We start from the raw sequence: 12,315 nt of genomic DNA, 5'->3' as shown, positions 1-12,315 counted from the left end.
TTCTTAAGGAACATTAGTGTGTTTCAATTATGATGTCGTTGATCATTAACATCATTTCTAGTTTGCCAAAGAATATAATAGTGAGTAATTAAGAAAAAAATAAATTAATAATGATAATAAATTCTGTGAATAATAATCAAACTTTAAAATTATACCCCGGATATAGAGGTTTTGGTTATTAATTAGTATTAATAAATGTAAGTATGACTACAACTTCCGAAACTATTAGCCACAAACATTGATATTCATACTTGTAAAGAAAACTCAAGAACACATTCCAATAGATGGCGCTGTTAAAGAATTAAAAAAAAATCCATAATTTTATTTTATATAAGTTATTTTATAAAACTTCAAAAAATGCAACCAATATGCGCATCGGCTGCGTTCGAGGGAATGTAACCAATGCGCTTATTGGTTACATTTTTACACAAGGACTTTACTTAAACATTTATTATGTAATTCCCGGCCTTAGCAAAAAGTTGAACTTTACCTACAATTTTATTTTCGATCCACTCAATTGAGTGCAATTTTATAGTTCTCAAAACACGTGAAATTTCAATTTCTCAAAAAATTACACTAATAAGGGGAATCAACTCTTTCTAAAGAACTAATGTCTCTCTCTCTCTCTCTCTCTCTCAGGGCCGTCATTTCAACTTTTTCCGGGGGGGCAAAGCACATGTACTCAATGTATGAATATATATTTGTGTATATATACATGTATATATACCATTTTTAGTGTATTTTCAAAAGCCGGGGGGGGGGAAGCAACGGCCCCCCGCCCCCCCCCCCCCTAAATGACGGGCCTGACTAATGTACTTATGTGGCCGTATTTTATATTGAAATAATGCTAAAAGATGTATTTTCCAAAATACCAAAACAAAAAATTTGAAAAGAAATGTATAATTTTTTTACCATGTATTTATTAAACATACATGGAACCTAAATATATTATATTGACCACAGGTTCCTCCATTCAATATTAACGTTCAATCTCAGGGCCGTCATTCCAACTTTCTCGTATGTACCATTATATATAATATATACCATTTTTAGTGTATTTTCAAAAGCCGAGGAGGGGATAGATAGATACAGCCACTCACAATCCCGGACTGATGCAAAGCACCCCACTTCCGTTACCTTAAAAGAGGCAGAGTTGTGTCGGAAAAGTTAGCAAACATTTATAGTGGTGGCTCCCCGTGCTTGCAAGTTTCGAATTACTCGCGTCGTTCTCCCCATGAAGACAGCCATCAACTCGATGCTACTACAACTCGATGCTACGATCAACTACAAGCCATTTGACAAAAATGGGTGACTGAATCCAATGACTAGGGAGAAAAATTGCACGTGCGCCCAGTGGCACATAAGGGCCGGAGATCACAGCCGCGGGGCCCCCCCCACTGGAATTGGGAATTTGCTTTGAGGGCAACATGTGGCCCCACGGGGCACGCGTTGGAGACCTTTGATGTATGGATTTTCTTGAATGGCTTCCTCTCAGAATTCAAGGTTGCGTAGGGGGAAGTCCCTTTGTCCTGGACTAACTCGCGAACCGTTGATACTAGACGTGCACTTCCAATTGGAAAAATTATCCAAGTAACGTGTAGACCTCAGATACGCCATTCATATCGTAAAGCCAGCATATTGGTGTATATTATTTGTTATTATATATTAAAATAAAAAGAATGAAAACTTTTAATTTGATCACCCTGTCGTAAAAAACTCCATTAGAGAAAGTTGTTTCCTCTGAGCCTGACCAAAAAAAAATTTCATGCTTTAAGGGCAATATTCGAGAGATATTTGAATTCGAAAATCGCTGAAAATGAAGAAAAGAAGAGCATATGAGAGGCGTAAAATGTTAACACACACCGTTAGTTTAAGCCATAGTTTCACAACCTTTTTTGTCCCATCGCCCCCTTCTTCAGAAATTTTTGTCTCCCAACGCAATCTAACCCATAGGATCCTATGTCATACCCGTAGCTTCTACCGCCCCCAGGGGGCGTTAACGCCCACGTTGGGAATCACTGGTTTAATCCGTTCTTTAGCTCATTTTCAGTTTTTCTAAATGCAAATATCTCAGCGAGTTATTGCATTTGAAAAGTGGGTTTTTTTTGCGGGTTCAAGAGAGACAGGGGACAGAAATTCTCTAATTGGGTTTTTTAGGACAGAGCGACTAATAAAATAATGAAGTTAATTGAAAGTCACACACAACAAAAACGTTAAAATTAAATTTTTTGAATTTCAATAACTATGCAGCCCCGTACGATATGAATAAGGTAATATATGAGGTCTACACGTTATTCGGATACTTTTCCCAATTGGAAGTATGATTCTAGGATCAACGGTTCGCGACTTATTCCAGGATAAACGGACTTTCCAATGCACCTTGTACATGAAACCGTGGCTCGACGGAAACCCTAAAAATCTTTTTGACCCCCGAACCCTCGGAATCATCAAACACTCCCCCTGGGTATAAACATTACCCTTCTTCGTTTCATGGAGTTTCTACAGCATCACTACCCAATTTAACAAAGAACACCTTCTTGTATTTGAAGTTCAAAGATGCATCTAATTGCTGGGGGGCCTTGTTTTTATTTCCCGTATGATTTCGATATCTGGGGAAGATCTTCTAAAAAAAAGATTTATTTTAGTCAACGATAAATACGATTTAATGAGTCCTTTAACGATCTTTGGACGCGTATCTCTTTCGGTGTAGTATATTTTGTTTCTGTCTTTCTTCGAGCTCCATCCCTTAAGATAATCTTCCCTAATTGCCCGATGAAAGATTCCAGTTTTGATTACCAAGACCCGACGATCAACGTCTTACACGTTGTCGTGATTGGACAGTCATTGATAAACATGACTCTACCAATCTGATTCAAGCTCCCGAAAGTTTGATTAGAACCATATTGCGATTTTGTTTTTACAACGATTGGACTCTCGTTTCAGATAAGGCAAGACATCGCGCCTCATTAGTAAAGAGCTTACAAAACGGCACGTGATTATTATTATTTTTTTTTCAAATTTGAGGTTTCGGTGAAAGACGCGTCACGGTATTCTGTGACGTCATTGATGATGTCGATAGTGTTTCGATGGTCGTTGAACGGAATCAGTGTGGCTGATCCTGAAATGGGAAAATGCAGTCGGATGTGTCGTTGACATTGTAATAAATCTGGTCGTGAAGATGAGTTTTTCTACCTTTACATTACTGACATCTAAGCTCAAGGACTAATGAGGTACCGTTGACATCAACCCGACTGAACTTTCCTTTTTCTTTCAAATCTTACATCGCCCAGGATCGATGAAATTGTCGACAATAGGCAATTTCAGCCATTGCCCCAAGTACGAATCTGGGCCTTGTCGGAGTAATTCGATCGCAATAATACATCAATTACACGCGTAACAATTGTTATAAAAACAGCAGCAATGACTAACAAAAAACTGCATCAACACTTTGCACACACAGCAAAAGTCATTTCCTCGACTCCACTCTAGTCAGGCCCCTGATCTGACAGCGACAGCCAGGTTGGCTCCCCATTTCACTTACTGTTACACCCCACTCCCGAGCAACGAGTCATGTCTCCCTGGGCATGTTGTTTTTGTCTTTTATTACAACACATCGCGACCCATCGTCGTACCTTATGGGACAGATTAAAAAAAAAATGAAGCGAATTAGTGTGCAACAACACACAAGGTTGCAGACAAAAACTGCCAATATTATAAAAGGGCAATGAGGGCGGTTCTGTTTGCAAGTACGGTAGGCCAAAAGAAGAAAAAACGTTATCAATGTTCTACCTCCAGTATCGAACCCGTCGACAACCTTCATGCTGGTAGACGAGCATCTTGTCACTGCGCCACTCGGGCACTATAGGTGGTGTTGCATTGAATACTCGATGGGTGTAAACATTTTTATTGTTGTAAATTTCCGTAAAACGGTACGGTAGAGCGGATTAGGTACTCAAACTTGACGACAAATCCACTTGAATGAAGTATTCAATGTTGCAGAAGTTTTCCGAAATTGTAGGTAGAACAAGAAGTAGTTATAGAAGTTCTACCGATGGATGACTGATGTTTGGTTCAACTGATTGAAAATAGCCTTCAGTAAATGACCACAATCATTCTCAATTATCTGTGTGTGATGACCATGTGAAACCTGTAGGTCTTTGTTCAACGCATGCATGTTTTTTTCCAGATCAGCTACCAGTCGACGAGCCCGACACTGAGTAACAAGGAGAAGTACGGCTATTTCTTCCGCACCGTACCTTCCGACGTCAATCAAGCCCATGCCATATTAGAAATACTCAAGTGAGCTGTATAATACGATATACATAAATACAATTATTTTATATTTAGATAGTGAAATACAGAAGTTTATAATTGGAATTGCCTTGTTCGGAACTTTCTGCGCAGCCATTATTATTCATCCAAGAGAGAAATTTTTTAAGGTGTCTTGATCAATGTTTCTTAACCCCTTCTTGACCCATCTGGACCACATTTCTACCCGTGGTTCCTGCATTACGTAGACCTCCAACGCCGTCGTCCATGAGTTTGACCCTTTCGCCTTCCGGTTTATTGAACTGATTTCTCCGAGCGAATTCATAGTGAACCAAAGTTCTATAAGTTCGATCACCAGATCCCAATCGTTACAGCTCAGTAATCCTAAATTTTGTGAGGGTTTTGTTTTTATTTTTTTTATTTTTAAATAACGTGATCTTCACGTATTCCCAAGGGATCAGCATGATCCGTCCAGGGAATTTGTTATTGTTAGTAGACATCCATGCCCGAACCGGGATTCGAACCCAGACCTGCACAGTGAGAAGCTAGTTCCCTAACCAGCAGAGATGTAGACTGCCTGAGATGTAGTACTGATTTTATGTAGAGTTGTCCCGCCGTCATATGCCCTGGACAGAGTGATATTTTAAGGGGGATATATTTAATAGATCCCCATCATGTAGACTCTATATGGACATGAGGCCCTTTCGGGCACGTAGTGCCGTCTAAAATGCATGGGCTCACAGAGGTCGCCTCATAATAAGCAGATCCGCATAAATTTTCGAGAGAAATTGAAGTAAATTAGAAGGCAGGCACTTTTCTACGCTAGAAGAGGCGGCCTAAAAAAATCACTTACCCGGGATCCTATGATGCTTTTGAGACGGCCGTATGGGCTAGATGGGTTTGATTCAAAGTTCAACAGGTGAATCTCCTGCATTTTTGAAAGTGTGTTTGTGTGTATTCACATTTTTTTTCCGTCAACCATATTCCACTCAAAAGCTTCATATTTTGACACCCTATAATTGTTTTCACAGCTCTCTATAATACCCTATAATTTCCTGTCATTTCTCCTTTTCCACTCGATTTTCACCCGTTGTCTCCTTAGACCATCCGAAGACTTCAAAGACCACTATATACATTCCTCAAGGTTGAGAACCACTGGTCAAGATAAAAGGATGGGAGAGAAGAAACTTTTTGTAAAAAAATATGTTTTAAAATTCATTACTAGAGGGCAATGCTGGTGTTTCATTGGCATCAAGTTACCGTGCTGAAGCATATCTGTCTGTGATCAGGTTAAAAACCATGCCCAACATGATCACTGCTGTAGATCAGATGTGGTTTTTACGTGGTATCGGTGACGTTGCCCGTGGCCACGACCTCACCTTTACTATCAGAAGCGCCCCGCTCTACATCTGACTTAGATATAAGAGTTTTCCGAAGGTTGGACACGCCTGGAGATCCATGCAACGAGTCAACTGTCAAGGTGACTGCATAAAACCCGTATCTACACTTTCTTTTACATTAGACCATGTTCACCAGTACAGTCCTAGCACTGGTGAATTTAATTCCCTATTTTTGTTGTCAATTTCTTTCTCATCCTGCCATAAACATGTTGCTGAAGTCCCATAGCTCTATCATTAATAATTACGGCTACAGCTCAGAATACGTAAATTAACCGATTTACGAAAAACTCACCATCATCAATTCACAGAAGGAAAATTCACTGACAACAGTTCGACACGAGTCAGTAAGTGAGCGAGGAATGACCGAGCGAGTAAGCCAGCGAGTGAAAGACTGGTTAGTTTCGGTGAGGAAGTAACAGAGTAAAGTGACCTAGTGAGTGAGTGGGCGGCCGAGTATCATATTGAGTGACCCAGTGGTAAACTGATTGATCTCGTCATTGAGTGTGTGACAGAATGAGTGACCCAGTGAGTAAAAGATAAAATGAGCAACCTAGCCGGGGAAGTAACAGAGTGAGCGACCTAGTTACTGAGTGACAGAGCGAGCAGCATAGTTAGTGAGCGGTCTAGTGAGCAAGTGAGCGACCAGGTGAATGAGCGTTTAACAGAGTGTGAAACCTAGTAACTTGATGATAGAATGAGTGACCAAGTGAGTGAGTGATAAAATGAGCGACCTAGTGAGTAAATGAGAAAGTGAATGACGTAGTGAGCAAGAGAGTTAGTTACCTATGGAGTGAGTCATTCATTCACTCACTCATTTATTCGCTTACTTGTTAATTTATTCACTCATTTGTTGATTCATCCAGTCACACACTTGCTCATTCAATCACTTGCTCACTGGATCATGCAGTCGTGTCGAACTGTTGTCGGCCAATTTTCCCAAAATTTTCCTAGCGGTGAATTGTTGTTGGCGAATTCTCCGACACTCGAATTACCTACGCGCTCCCCGAACATCCGAGCAACTTTGTTTTCAATTAACGCCTCAATTTGCCGTGAGTGATGCAGATTGTTTTCAAAACCTTCCTGTTAACTTCTGGGTTGTTTTTGCTTTTTGAGAATAGCCTTCTATTTTTGGTCCACAATCTGTAAGGATTCGAGTGGGCGGAAAAGAAAAACACACAATCTCCGCCGAACGGAAATTCCGCCATCTCCTGTTTGTCTTGTTTGGGGAACCCCCCTTATACTGTATTCATATTGGCTGATTTTGACGGGTTTCAGTTTCCATGCGGTTTCAGGAAAGAAGGGGGTGTTTTTTTTCCCCTATTTTAAACACTTTTCTTTTTTCAATGTCTCTTGAAGGGCTTTCCGCTGGACGTACGTCTCGGTCGTGTATTCCGACACCGACTACGGAAATAAGGGCTACGAGAAGTTACAGGATCTGGCACCGGATGAAATCTGTTTCTCCAGTCCTCAGAGCATCAACGTCGACCATTTCTCCGACGCCGACTACGACATGGTCATCAAGAACCTCATGCACAAGACTAACGCCAGAGGTGAGTTTCGACGGAGACGGAACACGTGGGTGTTTACGGGGAATGCTTTGTATTGCATTTTATGCACTAACCCATAACACAGAGTAGCGTAAAAGTTCCAATGACACATTTCGAATATTTTAATGCGAAAGGTACAGGGTGATCCTGAATTCATGGGACAAACTTCAAGAGGTGATAAAAGACTCCTAAACAAGCATTTATGATCATAGAATGTGCGGTCGAATCGCAATAGTAAAGGCGGTTGAGGGAGTTTCAAAAGAGTACTCAACAGCGCTTCACCAGAAAATACAGTGGAATCTCGACTTTCCAGCTTGCGACTGTCCGGGCCAGTCTCTTGACGTCATGACGTCGCCAACTCATCGGAGCTCTCGCCAAACTGCGCTTAGTTTGTTGCCAATTTGGCGATATTTACAGATGTATGCGGTAATTTACATTTTTACATGAGATTGACTGTTCAAAGGCGAAATATGGCATGATAAATGATAAATAAGCACTATTTACATAATTTGCTTAAAGTTATTTATATTCTTGCACTTCCTTGTCCTGTAATAAATTTTTAAACGCACAGTACAGTACAGTACATAAAAAATATTTACATTATGTATATGCTACCACCTAAACCAGAAAATGGTCGCTTCGCGAACAGGCTGGCCCCAGCTGATCCGGCCAATGTCCGAATTTCGTGCTTTCGCTTGGCTTTGGCTGGTCCCTATATATGTCGATTTCTGTATATCCCTATACATGGATGTAGCAAGGTATCGATATTCAGATTCCTTTGATCGATAGGCTTAGAGGGCCATAGCTAATCTTAATAATGGTTAGCTATGGCTAATTATAAATGGCCATAATTATCAAAAAAAATACGTCCACTTGAAGATGACCCCGAATCCCATAGGGATCGATTTTTAGGGGGTATATATAAGGGCACGTCAAAGCACAGCGAAAGCCCGACATTGGACGGGGTCAACTGAGCCATCCAGTACACGAAGCGGCCAACTTCAGACTTTGGCGGTAGCATTTATATGGATGTATAAAGTATTGACCTGTGCCAAGAGGTCACAAAACATGAATAGGAGTGGTATTTGGTATTAAAATGGCGTTTTTGATTGTATTGGTAGGGGTAGGAAGTGATCATTTATAGAACTCTGCCCTATCCGGCTGTTTTGTTATCCAGCCCGCCCTTCTGACACATTGGGCCGGATAAACCAGATTCTACAGCATGATATTTTACCGACGGATTTGATACGATATGTGATATCAGCCATTCGGTTCGGACTAGAGCTGTGCCAATGATCAAACAGTATAATGACTTGTGGTAGAATTTCCGTTATCCAGGTGGCGCCATGAAAAATCCGATAACATTACCATACCCTGCACAATTGATTGCAATTATTGCAGCTAATCCGGCGGAAAAATATAATTTTTGAAGAGCTATTGCGCACTGTCCGAAAACCCTTCAACACCTTTGCTATTGCGTTTCAGTCACACACATTCTATGAAAAAAAGGTGCTCTCTTAGGTGTCCTATATCATCTCTCAAAGTTTGCTCCATGAATTTAGAATCACCCTGTATATTCTTGTCATGATCAAGAATTTTACGCAATTTTTTAGAACTATGAAATCCTACAGATGGCACTCTATCATGAGAGTATTTAGCATTTGTACAACATGTAACAGGTGCATTTGTTGTAGCATTGAAAACCCCCGTTAGACTAATTTTCGTTGGCCTCATAATACAGTGTTTACGAGCGTCTTCTTGGCGTCTTTACGATCACGGGCGTAATAATACGTCCAAACACCAGAGAAATAAATTCAAACAAGTTCTGCGTGTTTTCTTTTTTCTCGCCATCGCTATGCTAACCATCGAGCTTATGTTACTGGAGGGAGCATCAAGTCGCCGCGACGGCAGCGACATCAAATGCAAGGAAACCACGTGACTCGGTGAAAACAAAGTTCCCTCCTGGCGGTTTGCCCATAGAAATGTACAGTTCGGTCTCTAAATATTGGGTTTTCAAGATTAAAAAAAAGGATAGAGAACTCTCATTTAAAGAATGAAAAAGATTAAATTATTTATTTCATTAACGTGGAATGATTTCTTTCGTAATTGCTGAAAAATTTCTTTCATCAATTCTGAAATTTTCTTTCATCAATTCTGAAATTTTCTTTCATTAATTCTAAGATCTTCATTAATTCTGGAATTATTTCCTTTATTAATTATTATTCCTTTCTGGAAAATAATTTCTTTCATCAATTCTGCATTTGTTTTTTCATTAATTTTGGAATTATCACTTTCATCAATGCTGAAATTATTTCTCTTTCATTAATTCTGGTATTTTCCTTCATTAGTTCTGGAATTTTCCTTCATTAATTCTGGAATTTTAATTCATTAATTCTATAATTTTTCTTTCTATAATTTTGGAATTATCGCTTTCATTAATTTTGAAATTATCTCTTTCCTTCATTCTGGAATTATCTCTTCAATTTATTCTAGACTGTTTTCTTTCATCAATGCTGAAAGTACCTCTTTCATTAATTTGTAAATTATCACTTTGTTATCAAAATGCTGAAATTATCTCCTACATTAATTCTAGAATATTTCCTTCCGTTAATTCTGAAATTATCTCTTTCGTTAATTCTGAAATTATCTCTTTCATTAATTCTGAAATTATCTCTTTCATTAATTCTGAAATTATCTCTTTCATTAATTCTGGAATTATCTCTTTCATTAATTCTGGAATTATCTCTTTCATTTATTCCTGAATTATCTCTTTCATTAATTCTGGAATTATCTCTTTCATTTATTCCTGAATTATCTCTTTCATTAATTCTGGAATTATCTCTTTCATTAATTCTGGAATTATCTCTTTCATTTATTCCTGAATTATCTCTTTCATTAATTCTGGAATTATCTCATCGAAGCTGAAATTATTTCTTTCATTTATTTTTTCAAATTCCTGTGGATGCCATAAGAAAATAACGGGGAATTGTGTGTATATATTGTTTATAATTTTTGTGATTGTGTTTTTTATTGGGTTGCTGTATTTTTGAAATATATGACATCCATATTTGTTATGGGAATCTTTTTCTCATCCACTTCGTTGGGAACTTTGCCTGTTGTGGCGTTGTCTTTGTATTTGTGTGTTTTCACCGAGTCACGTGATCTTCAGAGGAATGATGTTCGGGGAGACCGCTGACGTCATACTCTCTCCAGTAATATAAGCTCTGGCACCCTAGTAGCGTGATGGTAAGATGCTCGTCTACCTACGTGAAGGTTGCTGGCGCGGTCCCGGGTTCGAATCCGAGGGAGGACGTATACAAGTTTTTTCCCCTAACGAACTTGAGGCGACCACCGATAGACAGCGCCATCATATTCAAGCCATCTCATTAGTGGCAGTAAATTGCAATACAGCGATATGACCACAGTTGGTGTTTGGTGAAGTAATAATATAAGCTTGATGATATAAGCCTTATCTACGGAAGTTTGTTTTTGGCACACACACACACACTCTCTCTCTATTTCCTCCCCAAAACCTATAATCATTTCATTCTAGACCATAGTTTCCCAACCTTTTTTTGGCCCATCGCCCCCCAACGCAATCTAACGCAAAGGATCTTATGTTATACCTGTAGTTTCCACCGCCCCCAAGGGGAAATTAACGCCCACGTTGGGAACTAATATTCTAGACGGAAAACGCTTGCATGTACTTCCTATACAAGGCGGTATGACGAAATGTTCCGGGAGAGAGGGGAAAAACAGGTAGTTGGGAGCGAGGGCGTAGTACAAACAGGTTTTGTTGGTCACTGATTGGAGGAAGAGAGATAGGTTTTGGGGAAGAAACTTTTTGATGTTTTTGTGCGGGCCCAAACAAAGGGAAAAGAGGAAGCGGATTTCCATGTAGTATTACATACATGCAAGAGCTAAATACAACACGTAGGGTAAGGGTGAAAAGTGGACCCTAGAAAAACCACTCTTAGCGACCTTATCTATTATAATTTTTCCTTTTATATTTTTTTCTTTCCCGCTTCTTTCTTTTTCTAACGTGCGGCTAGGATAGGACAAGGTTACCAGATCTATGGCTGATTCGTCAAATAGAGATCATCCAAATTTCTCGTCAAAAGCTTGTACGGGAAGGGTCTAAATCGAGGTATTTTGCCAATCAGAATGATCATATTTACCGTTAAGGCCTAGGCTTTACCAAAGTGTGCCCGAAATAAGCTTGTAACCGCTTTGTTTTCGAACTTTAGTGTAGTTCTCTAAATCTGAATTTTTTCATCATTTTTCTGGCACTTTCATCCAGAATGAAAATGCCATCTTTATTTTCTTATATACTTCATTTATAGACTTCATTTTCATCTGGAATGAAAATGCCATTTGGGAAATAATTTATCTCATGAATTCTGAATTTCCACTATGTATGGAACGATTTGTTTTTTTCCAATTCTAAATTTTCGTCACTTCTGAAATTCCAAACATTCATAATTTTTGAAATTATGAATATTTTCACAAATTATGAAATTATTTTTTGCCTTTATTCCGAATTTTCCTGATTTGCAATTTCTGAATATTTGCGATTCCCCCTCTGTAACATAAGAAAGAAAAATATGGGCTAAACTTCACCGATATTATTTTCGCACCGGGTAAAGGTGGCCCTGTTAACTTCAACAGTGCTTTCAACAATGCTAATCTCAACGGCTTTGTCAAACTTCAGTATGAATATTGTTCAACCGAAGCAACAGAGGCATACCACGTCAACAATGGATAACAAAAAGTGCATAAAAACGAATGTTTGCCCCTCATCTAATCAGATGTTTGCCAAGTTCCTAAAAAGTCGGTTCAAAAACATCCAGTGTATGGGGGTTTTCAGACGTTAGATGATTCACAGGATAGGCAACATCGTATGGGTGCAGTGGTTGGGCGATAAGTGGATGGAAAAATGGGTGCAGTGGTTGAGCGATAAGTGCTGCAAGTAGAAGCTGCTTAGCAACAGAGAATTCAATGACGCCAACAATGTATGAAGAATACTATATAAAAACAGATGATTGTTCTTCAGCTAGCCAGATGGTTCCTTAAGAGTTAGTTTAGAACCACCGAGTATG

At 39.2% G+C, this 12,315-nt stretch overlaps 1 protein-coding gene across 1 annotated transcript in view; it reads left to right on the top strand.

Moving 5' to 3' along the window:
* LOC149081518 (metabotropic glutamate receptor 3-like) overlaps nucleotides 1-12,315 on the top strand; it is an 84,768-nt gene that overhangs the window by 49,196 nt on the left and 23,257 nt on the right. The window contains exons 4-5 of the mRNA XM_089238454.1: nucleotides 4,187-4,299; nucleotides 7,026-7,219. Of these exons, the coding sequence (XP_089094580.1) occupies nucleotides 4,187-4,299; nucleotides 7,026-7,219 (307 nt within the window). The remainder of the gene's footprint in view (nucleotides 1-4,186; nucleotides 4,300-7,025; nucleotides 7,220-12,315) is intronic.

Source organism: Pholcus phalangioides, unplaced genomic scaffold, assembly GCF_987345545.1.
Source record: "Pholcus phalangioides strain wild (caught in Gottingen) unplaced genomic scaffold, Ppha-v1.0 ptg000010l_1, whole genome shotgun sequence".
NCBI classification, from domain to species: Eukaryota; Metazoa; Arthropoda; class Arachnida; order Araneae; family Pholcidae; genus Pholcus; species Pholcus phalangioides.
This window is presented reverse-complemented; position numbering and strand designations above follow the sequence as displayed.